At 44.1% G+C, this 12,500-nt stretch overlaps 1 protein-coding gene and 1 long non-coding RNA gene across 2 annotated transcripts in view; one reads left to right on the top strand and one right to left on the bottom strand.

Moving 5' to 3' along the window:
• LOC122130198 overlaps positions 1–4,731 on the top strand; it is a 7,917-nt gene extending 3,186 nt beyond the window's left edge. The window contains exons 2-3 of the long non-coding RNA XR_006151839.1: positions 146–148; positions 4,714–4,731. This is a non-coding gene — a long non-coding RNA (uncharacterized LOC122130198). The remainder of the gene's footprint in view (positions 1–145; positions 149–4,713) is intronic.
• Positions 4,732–9,515: 4,784 nt separating this feature from the next.
• On the bottom strand, positions 9,516–12,399 carry LOC122130197 (lysosomal alpha-glucosidase-like). Its single transcript, XM_042704852.1, has 7 exons — positions 12,256–12,399; positions 11,487–11,628; positions 11,100–11,198; positions 10,761–10,925; positions 10,278–10,424; positions 9,587–9,862; positions 9,516–9,556 (listed from the first exon to the last, which is right to left on the bottom strand). Exons 1-6 carry the CDS (start codon positions 12,360–12,362, stop codon positions 9,800–9,802), a joined length of 723 nt encoding a protein of 240 aa, XP_042560786.1. The 5' UTR covers positions 12,363–12,399; the 3' UTR covers positions 9,516–9,556; positions 9,587–9,799.
• Positions 12,400–12,500: the final 101 nt, after the last annotated feature.

The following is a 12,500-nucleotide window of genomic DNA, read 5'->3' as shown; positions in this document are numbered from 1 at the left end:
AATAATTTAGTCTTATGTCCTCATATTTTGTGCACTGTGTCAGGAAGTGCAGCTCTGTCTCTACTGTTCCTTGTTCGCAATGGGGGCACAGTCTGTTTTCCTTGGGCAGCCAGGTTTGTCTGTGCCTACCCACCTCTATGGCCAGGCTGTGTTCACTGAGTCTGTACTTTGTCAACGTGGTTCTCAGATTTTTTTCTGTGATCAGGGTCAAATAGGGTGCTAAATCATAATTTCTGTTTAGGGCCAAATAGAATTGCATCTTACTTTGTGTTTTTGTTTGTGTTTTCCAATGGCTTATGTAATTTTGCTTAATTGTTTTTCCAATTTGGTTTATCCTAATTTCAGGTGCCTTTCTGTACTGGTCCTGAGGTGTTAGTAGGGTGTTAGTGTGTGTGTGGGGATCTGGAGAGCTCAGGCTCAGGACCAGCTGAGTGAGGGGACATGTATCTTTGCTCAACTCTTGGTATTGCAGGGCTTTATAATGATGGGAGTGGGGGTCACTGCTTTTTAAGTGTTTCCAGAATTTGCCCTCTTTTGTATTTTTGTAATCAATGGATATTGGCCTAATTCTGCCCTGCATGCATTGTGTATGGCACATCTGTGGACTTTTAAAATGCTTTTGCAGAACTCTGCATGCAAGGTCTCAATTGGATGTTTTTCCCATTTGTTGAATTCCTGATTTGTAAGTGGACCCCACACCTCACTGCCATAAAGGGCAATTGGCTCAATTACTGATTCAAAATCATTCACTGCAAGATTGAACTTTCCATTTGAATTCATTATTAGGCCTAAATATCTGTAGTTATTTGTGTGTTCAATTGAGTGTGGCCCTATTGTAAAATTGTGTTTTTGTACCTGAGATCTGGATCTTTTTTCGAATATCATTATTTTAGTTTTGTTTAGGTTTACTGCCAGGGCCCAGGTCTGGCAGTACTGCTCTAGCAGATCCAGATTTTGCTGTAATCCCTGTTCAGTGGGTGACAGCAGAACCAGGTCATCGGCATAGAGCAGGAGTTTGGTCTCCGAGTCGTGTAGGGTGACACCAGGTGCTGTTGATTTTTCTATGGTTTTTGCCAATTCGTTTATATAAATGTTAAATAGGGTTGGGCTTAAGCAGCAGCCTTGTCTCACCCCACGCCCCTGGGAGAGGAATTTGGTTCTTTTGCTTCCAATCTTTATTGCGCACTCACTTCTGAATACATAGATTTGATCAGGTCATAGGTTTTTCCCCCTACACCACTTTCTAAAACTTTGTAAAATAAACCTGTGTGCCAAATAGAATCAAATGCTTGTTTAAAATCAATAAAGCATGCATATATTTTAGTTTTGTTTTGAATCACATGTCTCTCAATTAGGGTGTGTAGGGTGAAAATATGATCAGAGGTGCGGTAATTTGGTAAGAATCCAATTTGACATTTGCTCAGGGTATTGTGCTCCGTAAGGAAGTTTAGGACTCTAGAATTTATTATACTACAAAATAGCTTCCCCAGGTTACTGTTCACACAAATTCCTCTGTAATTACTAGGGTCGAATTTGTCACCAGATTTGAAAATTGGCGTTATGAGTCCTTGATTCCAGATGTCAGGGTAGTAACCTACACTCAGAACTAAGTTAAATAGTTTTAAGATGCCAGTTTGGAATTTTGTGCTCAGGCATTTTAGCATCTCAGTTAGAACACAGTCTAACCCTGGTGATTTTTTATCTTTTATCTTTCTTATTTAGTTTTTTAGCTCCATTTCAGTAATGGAGAGGTCTATGGGATTTTGATTGTCTTTAATAGTATATTCTAATTGTGTGAGCTTTTGATGTATGTGGTGTTGCTCCAAATTTGTGGTCAAATTTATGTTCTGAAATAGTGTTTGGAAATGGTTTGTCCATATTTCTCCATTTTGGATAGCCAATTCTTCTGGCCTCTTTTGTTTCAGGTTGTTCCAGTTGGTCCAGAAGTTATTTGAATTAATTGACTGCTCTATTACTTGTAGGTGCTTTTTGGTATATTGTGCTTTTTTGGATCTGAGTGTACGTTTATATTTTTTGAGCATTTCACAGTAAAGAAGGCGTATGTTCATATTGTTTGGGTCTCTGTGTTTATGGTTAGATAGATTTCTTAATTCTTTTCTCATGTTTTGGCACTCTAGGTCGAACCAAATGTCCTCCTTTTTAAATTTAGGATTTATTTTTTTCTTCTTCTTTAGTTGTGCTTTCTCTGCTGTCTTTTCAAAAATGCTATTTATATTATTTACTGCCAAATCAACACCTTCTTTAGTGTGAGCATATGTGGTTTCCAGAAAGGTATCTAAGAGTGTTTGAATTTCTCGGCTGCCAATTGCTTTCTGGAATGGTTCTGTACTGTTTTGAGCCCATCTGTATGGATTCCTGAGGTGAGACAGCTTACTGGGCTGGGTTGGTGTGGTGTTAGTCCCTCTCTTTTTTAGATACATAGTGATTTGGCTATGGTCAGAAAGAGGTGTTAATGGCTGAACAGTGAATGATTTGATAGAGAAAGTGTCTATATCTGTTACCATATAGTCTACAGTACTATTCCCAAGAGGTGAGCAAAATGTGAATTTACCCAAAGGGTCCCCTCGTAACCTACCGTTGGCAATGTACAGACCCAGACTTCGACAGAGCTGCAAGAGATCCTTCTCGTTTCTGTTTGTGGAGGAATCAAAATTCTTCCTGTGAGAAAATATTGTGTTAAAAGGGGTATTCTGTGCAATAAAATGGTCTCCTTGGGAGTTCAAAATGTCAGGATGTAATCCTGTTCGGGCATTCAGATCTCCGCATATGAGCACATTTCCCTGGGCCTGGAAATGGCACGTATCAGTTTCTAATTCATGGAACATATCCTCATTGAAATATGGGGAGTCTGAAGGAGGGATATATATTGCACAGATATATATGTCTTTTTCTGTTTTCTGTTTAATTTTTAGCCATATATGATACTTACCCTTTTTTACAGTGTCTATATGCTTATGTAATTTAGATTTATACCAAATGATTAATAACCCTGAGGCCCTGCCTTTGCGCTCAATTTCTGAGAGGGTAGAACAATCTCTCTGTAGTGAGGAGGACAGTGAGTAGCCACATCAGCTGTGCTCCATGTCTCCTGCAAAATGATTATGTCTATGTTTTTAACATAGTTTTGGAAGTCCTTATTGAGGCTCTTAACATCAAAGGTTGATGAACTCAACCCCTGTATGTTCCACGTACTAATTGAAAGAGAATCCATTTGGCTTTTTAGTTTTTTGTTGCTGGTCTGGCCACGATCCACTACCCATTAGGCGAGCACAGATGAGGCTGAGCATCTGCTGAATCTCTCCGAGTTCGCTGCTGGCAGAGCGTCCTGTACCACTGAGTGCCTGGGCATAGGTGAGTGTCCCTGGTCAAGAGGGCCGTAGTCGATGGGGTGGCGAAGCTGCACCATGTGGCAGTGTAGGCACATGTTCATCCACAGAAGGCAGCCAAGCCGTTGGTCCAGGCCTCTCCTGGGGCCTCCTCTGTTTTCCGGGGCGTGGCGAGCAGTGTGGACGGCGTGTTATTGGTGGAGGGGTGGTTGTGTTTCCCCTGTTGTGTGTTTGGGGGGTGGTTGTACGTGTGAAGGCAGCATCTTTCAGGGTTTTAGCAAAACACAGGGACTACTCGTTTATGCAGATGGACGTCGTCATAGAGATATTTTGTGTTCATGGTAGAGTTATGGGCGAGGTGGACATTTGACCGAAGTGCACAGTCCCTGGAGATGCTGGCATTGCTCTTGTGGATGGTGAGGGGGTGGGCATCTTTTCTGGGCAGCAGTGTGGATTTCACAATCCTTGCTTGTGGAAATGTGCTAAAGGCCTTTTCTATGACTGTTCTCTCTCTGTGTGTTTGTGTGTGTTGAATCTCTCTCTCTCTCTCTCTCTGTGTGTCTGTTGAATCTCTCTTTCTCTCTCTCTCTCTCTGTGTGTGTGTGTCTCTCTCTCTCTCTCTCTCTCTCTCTCTCTCTTTGTGTGTGTGTGTGTGTTGAATCTCTCTCTCTTTCTATCTCTCTCTCTCTCTGTGTGTGATAGGTGAAAATTCACCCTAGTTACCTCAGGACTCCGGAGCTGCATATAAGTATATTTATTAGACAAACAACATTTGCAATCGGGCTCACCCCCAGCACAAGGCTGAAAGTGAAGCCATATTAAACACATCGCACAAGGTTTATATAGACAGAAGTTGAGCGTTCAACAGGGAAAACCACGTGGTGGATTTCTGATGTCCGAGGCAAGGATGGAAGCTTTGCAAGGTCGGAAGAAGCACAGTTAGACCCTTCTTATCACTTCTGGTCTAAACATGCTCTTGTACATGTGCAGACTAAGTGGCACCTAATATTCTAAGTTACACACACGCACAGAAAAGCCATTTCATAAGCACATGATCCATACATTCTTAAGTAATTAACAGTGTTTGCAAATTATCTCCATCAGTGTGTGAGTGTGTGTTGAATCTCTCTCTATCTCTCTCTCTCTCTCTGTGTGTGCGTGTTGAATCTCTCTCTCTGTGTGTGTGTGTGTGTTGAATCTCTCCCTCTCTCTCTCTCTGTGTGTGTGTGTGTTGAATCTCTCCCTCTCTCTGTGTGTGTGTGTGTGTGTGTGTCACCACATGGTGCTGAGTGAGGTAAGTCTGTGTCTCCCTGTGATGAATGAAGGATGATAAGGCTCAACACATTAATAATCATTTGTCTTCTAGGATGGGTTGTTATCCTAATAATACTCAAACCTTCAGAAGGGAGAGTCCAGCAGCAGCAGCAGCCTCCGCTAGCAGCGGGTAAAACAGCCCCAGCAATGCCAAGTGAAAGTGACACATTGGCTTCTAGAGCCATCCAGGTGAAGAAGGGAGAACTGTACACCCAAAATATAAGAGCCATCTGTCTACATGCTGATGGACACTGATCTTTACTGCTGGAATAGTCATTCATGAACGTCCAAACATGGATGATGGAGGGAGGGAACCAGAGAAGGACGACACAGAAGGAGCAAGAAGATTACCCCACACGCCAGCATGATCCCTTCGGGGGTCAGCAGCAAAGACTTTGCTCATGCGTTCTAAATTGTTCATTGGACTTTTTAGCAGGTTCATTTAGGAGACTTGGAGGTCTAAAAATGATGCACTGAATGATTGTTTCAGAAACTTCATGAACTGGCTCCCCTCTGTTTGTGTAAATAAAGGGTTCACCTCTCAACTAACTGCACACTCCTGACTCTTTGTCTAGACATTTTCCACCACACCAGTCAAAGGCCCAGCAGGTTATCTGGCATTATAATTATTCTGTAGAAGGCCAACAAGATATCTCTGTTTTGCATTCTCTAATATAATTATATTATGTGATGTATATATAATTACTTGGCCAGTTTGTATGCAACATCTTTACATTTATTGTCATTTCATGTCATTGTTTTGTGCAACTTCAAAATTACAAGTTACAGAATTATTTTTCTCTAAAATGTTGGTAGTTTTGTCTTTTCACTGGTTTACAGAAGAGCTAAAGTAAGGGCATCCTCTTCATTGGGACCAAACCCCCCTCCAGTTCCAGTATAATAATATTATATATGTAAGGCCCTTTAAGAAAATGATTTATTTTGTTAGTGCTTTTCTGTCATTGATTCTATGTGCTTGAAGTGACTCCAGTTACCATGATGCCCTTTTGCCTTAATTAGCAACAATGTATGTTTCCCGCGGAAGTAGTTCGTTTTCATTCGGGCGAGTTGGATTTTGTAGGAGGCAGGAATAAAAAGTCTTCTGCTTGCTGTAGAGAGGTTTAACAAAGTCGGATATTCACAATAGACACTGGAAACAGCGAGACCTGGGACTCATCTTCATAGCAAGCGTTAGTTTATCTGTGTGACTTCGTCCACGGTGTCTGATGAAGAGAAGCTCAGAGGAAGTTTGGTTCACCGTCACAGAGTTGGAAGCTGAAGCTAATAAGTTCGCCTCCATGATCTTCACCCTGTCTGTCAAGCATCACGGACTACTGAAGTCGATTGTTGATTGTATATATAATGAACCTCGTAGTCAAGTGAAAAATACACACTGTTATTAGCTATAGTTCGCTGGGAACTACCCATTCCTCACGTTTCATTAGCTAGAGTTGGCTAGCGTTAGCTAGCTAACCGTGCTGCCATACTGAACCTGATGTATTTCATCATTTTATTTTACTTGCGCAGATGCTGCGTATGCCAACTGTTGTTTGTGTATGATACAGGTATGTTGCTCCAATAGCGAAATGTGTGTGTTATATGTGTGTAATATGTGCATGGTTGTTCGAATTGTTTGTGCACTGGTTTACTTTTATTTGATTAATGTGTTGTATAAAATGAGACAGAATACGTTTGCCTGTCAGTGCTGCCTATGCCAACTGTTGTTTGTGTATGATACAGGAATTAAAGAACAAAGCAATCGCAGTGTCCGTCAGTCCCCTGTTTGACCACCGTCACAACCATCTCCGGTTGTGTGTTTAGCCGTATCTTTTTGTGCATGTAATTTCTTTGCTGTTAAGCACTTTGAGCTGCATTGTTTTGTATGAAAGGTGCTATACCAATAAAGTGTATTATTATTATTATTAGCACGTGGCTAGCTAGCTATAGCAAGAGAGCTGCTAGGTAGCTACACCTGTGCTTGAAGAGGGCAGACCTGATTAGTGAGCTAATAGCTAGCCACATGCTAACTAGCCGTTAGCTCATTAATCAGGTCTGCCTTCGGAGCACGCTCTCTCTCAAGGCCTCAAGAATGACTAGATGAATGGCTTAACTAGCACTGTGCCTCAGGAATGAATAGATGATTGGATTAACTAACACTGTGCCTCAGGAATGAATAGATGATTGGATTAACTAACACTGTGCCTCAGGAATGAATAGATGAACTCACACTGTGCCTCAGGAATGAATGGATGAATAGATGAACTCACACTGTGCCTCAAGAATGAATAGATGAATGGACAGTGGTACAGGAGGTAAAGAAGTCGTTTAGTAATCAGAAGGTTGCTAGTTCGATTCCCTGTCGTAGCGTCCTTGAGCAAGACACTGAACCCCTAATTGCTCCTGATGTGCAGTGTGCCATCAGTGTAAATGTAAAATGTGTATACATTGTAAGTCGCACATATGTAAGTCGCTTTGGATAAAAGCATCTGCTAAATGTAAATGGATTAACTAGCACTGTGCCTCAAGATGAATGGATTAAATAACACTGTGCCTCAGGAATGAATGGATTAATGGATTAACTCACACTGTGCCTCAAGATGAATGGATTAAATAACACTGTGCCTCAGGAATGAATGGATTAATGGATTAACTCACACTGTGCCTCAAAATGAATGGATTAAATAACACTGTGCCTCAGGAATGAATGGATTAATGGATTAACTCACACTGTGCCTCAAAATGAATGGATTAAATAACACTGTGCCTCAGGAATGAATAGATTAATGGATTAACTCACACTGTGCCTCAGGAATGAATGGATTAATGGATTAACTCACACTGTGCCTCAAAATGAATGGATTAAATAACACTGTGCCTCAGGAATGAATGGATTAATAACACTGTGCCTCAGGAATGAATAGATGATTGGATTAATAACACTGCTCTCTTCCAAAGCACTTCATCAGGCTTGAGTCTGTGCTGCCATCTAGTGACAAAGCAGCAACAATGATAGAAACTCGAACGGAAAACACACACACACACACACACACACACTGATATATAGTGTCTGCACATGAGTCTTTATTAAAACAGAACATTCATAAAAGCAGCCCTTCACTGAGATAGAGGGAGGGAATGAAGCAAATAACAATCATCTCTTTTTTCTGAGTGCGTGACATCACACTCACTCACACACACACACACACACACACACACACACACACACACACACTGAAGCTCGCACGCATGCACACATCACACACACACACACAGTCAGATGTGATTCTGTGATTACACTACTAATCTATTCACAGAAATCAACACAAAACAAGTGGACACACACACACACACGAGGTACAGTCACACCAGTTGAATGAAGTGTTGAATGTGAGTTGATACACATCATGTGTACACACACACACACGAGATACAGTCACACCAGTTGAATGAAGTGTTGAATGTGAGTTGATCCATATCATGTGCACACACACACACACGAGATACAGTCACACCAGTTGAATGAAGTGTTGAATGTGAGTTGATACATATCATGTGCGCACACACACACACACACACACACACACACACACACACACACACACACACACACACACACACACACACACACACACACACACACACACACACACACACACACACACACACACACACACACACACACACACACGTTGAATGAAGTGTTGAATGTGAGTTGTGAACCAAAGGTCACACAGGACGTTCAGGGCCAAAACAAACAGGCCTGCGTCTCTCAAAACACTCCACATTAAAAGCCTTAAAAACTACAAATCCCAGCTCTCCACTTCCAATAAGGCACAATGCCCAGAAACACTGCCAGGTTACCCAAATATGAACCAATGACATGGGTCAGGGAGGTGATCACCTTTAACCAATCAGGGGTCAGATCACATCTATGAAACCTGCTGTATGTGTACGGTGGCCCCTGAAGTCCAAACAGAGCATAATATAAAGTACCCTACCAGTCCAGCAGTCTGATATCGGTTGACTCGGCACAGAGTCACATGAAGAGGAGATCTAATGGAGTACATATGGGAGTCTTCTTCTCCAGTGCATTCTGGGTATTAGCATCTCATGTCTGTTGAACTGAGACTCCTGATTGGCTATTAGCATCTCATGTCTGTTGAACTGAGACTCCTGATTGGCTATTAGCATCTCATGTCTGTTGAACTGAGACTCCTGATTGGCTATTAGCATCTCGTGTCTGCTGAACAGAGACTCCTGATTGGCTATTGAGCATCTCATGTCTGTTGAACAGAGACTCCTGATTGGCTATTAGCATCTCGTGTCTGTTGAACTGAGACTCCTGATTGGCTATTAGCATCTCATGTCTGTTGAACGGAGACTCCTGATTGGCTATTAGCATCTCATGTCTGTTGAACAGAGACTCCTGATTGGCTATTAGCATCTCATATCTGGTAAACAGTACAGAGACTGTTGCCTGGCATAGGCTTGTCAGGTTTGCTGATCTGATCGTTACTACCATCAAGCGTCTTAATTAGTGCAAATTTTGCTCGTTAACGATGGACACACACAGGTACGACTGATCGGATTGGGCGATCGCAGAAAAAGGATAATTGGGTTTTTGTTTTGTCCTCAGTGAGTTCTACACATGTGAACGCACACACACACACGCACACACACACACACACAATTGCACATTTCCTTGTACAAAGCAAAGCAGGAGAGTTTGACTTGAGCGAACAGGAGGAGATCGGGCGCAAACACTCACACACACAAAACACACACACACACACACACACACACCAGTGCCCACACACACACACACACACACACACACACACCAGTGCCCACACACACACACACACACACCAGTGCCCACACACACACACACACACCTCACACAGGAGGAAATCCGGCCCTCAAACACACACACACACACGAGGAGATCGGGCCCTCACTTCATCTGCATTAGGTAAGATCATGTGACCACTCCAAAAGCTCTCATTGGACGATGCCGAACACGGACATGGCAGGCGTGGGTTCATGGTCAAGCTGTGGAGCTGGCCGGAGTGATGTCCCATCCCTCAACAGAATTCCCAAACATTCCTGACTCGGACAAGCTGATGTTCCCAAAACGTCTACATCCAACTGATGGTGAAGTTCTGGCTCAAGTTCAAACCCAAATTAGTCACAGTGAGAACCTAGACAGAGAGAGAGCGAGAGAGAGAGAGAGAGAAACACGAGAGAGAGAGTGAGAGAGAGAGAGAGCAGGTGAGAGAGGGAGGGAGAGCAGGGGAGAGGGAGAGAGAGGAGAGGGAGAGAGAGCAGGTGAGAGAGGGAGAGCAGGGGAGAGGGAGGGCGATCAGGGGAGAGGGAGAGTAGGAGAAAGGGAGAGAGAGAGAGAGTGAGTTTACAAGTACATAAGAAAGCAGCTTATTTGCTCAGTGTTCCTAAATGACACGTAAACCTGAACATAGCTTCTCTTAACCTTATTTCCCCTGCAGAGTGAGTCATAGAAATAGCCCCGCCCACTGAGCTCATTTAGTCACGACTCTCTTACCTGATTGGCTCGGTAGGGCCCCGCCCACTGAGCTCATTTAGTCATGACTCTCTTACCTGATTGGCTCGGTAGGTGAAATCTGCATCTTGAGAGTTCACTGTAACTCTCTTGGGTTCCGGCTTCACACCATAAAAGGAGACGGTTTCCACGGTGATGTAACTAGCCTCCACATTGGCCTGCAGCACCTCTGAGGTCATAGTGCTCTGAGGAATCATGGGTAATGTAGTTTTAGGGAATGAACACATACAAGGAGACAATTTTGAAATCTATTTGTTTTTGGAGAATTGTAGTAGTTTTGGGAAACAAGTTTAAAAGGGCAAGAGTTAGAATCTGGTTTGTGAGAGTACTGGTATCTCAAAATAGTTTAAAGGGCCCTAGAAGGAATCCGGTTTATGAGAGAACTGGTTTAAAATACCCTAGATAGAATCAGTTCTGTGAGAGAACTGGTTTAAAGGAACCTAGATGGAATCCGTTTTGTGAGAGTACTGGAGTGGTTTCTGGTTTAAAGGACCCTTGTGGAAAGCTGGTGTGTCTCGTACCTTCTGGACTCGGAAGCGGATGTAGGCGTGCTGGTTGTTCTCGTAGGTTGCTATGGTTTCCCCATCGTCCCAGAACAGGTCACCCTCGGCAACGCCATCCTCAGACAGAGCACCAATCAGATGCATCGGCTGCCCACTGCTCACCCAGAGAGTGATGTTGGGTCTCTACACACACACACACGCACACCAACACATTAATACCCACACATAAAAACACATACATACACACACAAACCTTGTGCTCTCTCTCTCTCTTAATACCCCCCCCCCCACACACACACACACCTGGGTGGGTATGATGCTGCCCCCTCTCACACACTCACTCTCTCTCTCTCTCACCTGGGTGGGTATGATGCTGCCCTCTCTCAGGTGAAGGTTGATCTTGTCCAGTGGCGCCTGCAGTTTAATATCCTCCCCACTGCTGGCCAAAGAGTCTCCCTAAACACACACACACACACACACACACACACACACACACACACACACACACACACACACACACACACACACACACACACACACACACACACACACGGGTTAGAAAGATGCTTTTATCTTAAGACATTGTGTGAGTGTGTGTGTTAGGGAAGTAGCCCAGCACATACTCCACACCTGACCTGAGTGTGTGTGTGTGTGTGTGTGTGTGTGTGAGTGTGTGTGTGTGTGTGTAGACGGGAGAGAGGGCGGGGTGTGTGTGTGTGTGTGTGTGTGTGTGTGTGTGCTCACCGTGTAGAAGTCGTACCACAGGCCTTTGGGGAAGTAGCCCACCACATACTCCACACCCGGCTCCAGCACCGGTGTCACCAGCAAACTCTTCCCCCACAGGAACTGTTTATCGAGCGCATAGGTGCGCTGGTCTCTGGGGAACCTGAAACATGGGACACCCTGTTTAATCTGTAGTGGAGATGGAATACTTCTGTGTGTGTGTGTGTGTGTGTGTTCTTACTTAAACAGCAGTGGCCTGGCGACGGTGTGTGTGTGTGTGTGTGTGTGTGTGTGTGTGTGTGTGTTGTGTTCTTACTCAAACAGCAGTGGCCTGGCGACGGTGTGTGTGTGTGTGTGTGTGTGTGTGTGTGTGTTCTTACTCAAACAGCAGTGGCCTGGCGACGGTGTGTGTGTGTGTGTGTGTGTGTGTGTGTGTGTGTGTGTGTGTGTTCTTACTCAAACAGCAGTGGGCCTGGCGACGGTGTGTGTGTGTGTGTGTGTTCTTACTCAAACAGCAGTGGCCTGGCGACGGTGGTGTGTGTGTTGTGTGTGTGTGTGTGTGTGTGTGTGTGTTGTGTGTGTGTGTGTGTTCTTACTCAAACAGCAGTGGCCTGGCGACGGTGTGTGTGTGTGTGTGTGTGTGTGTGTGTGTGTGTTCTTACTCAAACAGCAGTGGCCTGGCGACGGTGTGTGTGTGTGTGTGTGTGTGTGTGGTGTGTATGTGTTATGTGTGTGTGTGTGTGTGTGGTGTGTGTTGTGTGTGTGTGTGTGTGTGTGTGTGTGTTCTTACTCAAACAGCAGTGGCCTGGCGACGGTGTGTCCGCTGGCGTGAGCGTGGTGGAAGAGTGTGTAGAGGACAGGGAAGAGGGAGTAACGGAGGAGAAGAGCTTCCTTCATAGCCGTGCGCGCCGCTGGACTGAAGACCGTGGGGTCCTGAGCCTAAAAGTCACAAAATACCACCTTTAATAGCATCATCACCACCTTTAATAGCATCATTGCCACCTTAAATACCATCCACATCACCTAAATAGCATC

This window comes from Clupea harengus, unplaced genomic scaffold, assembly GCF_900700415.2.
Source record: "Clupea harengus unplaced genomic scaffold, Ch_v2.0.2, whole genome shotgun sequence".
Lineage (NCBI taxonomy): Eukaryota > Metazoa > Chordata > Actinopteri > Clupeiformes > Clupeidae > Clupea > Clupea harengus.
The sequence above is the reverse complement of the archived record's forward strand: the minus strand, read 5'-3'. Positions and strand labels throughout refer to the sequence as shown.

Bases quoted from the DNA above. Each gene is read 5' to 3' on its own strand.
- LOC122130197 (XM_042704852.1), bottom strand. From the start codon at position 12,362: ATGAAGGAAGCTCTTCTCCTCCGTTACTCCCTCTTCCCTGTCCTCTAC. The intron at 11,199-11,486 runs GTGAGCACACAC...GTGTGTGTTTAG, and splicing joins TGTGGTACGACTTCTACACG to GGAGACTCTTTGGCCAGCAG. The intron at 10,425-10,760 runs GTACGAGACACA...ATGATTCCTCAG, and splicing joins TCCGCTTCCGAGTCCAGAAG to AGCACTATGACCTCAGAGGT.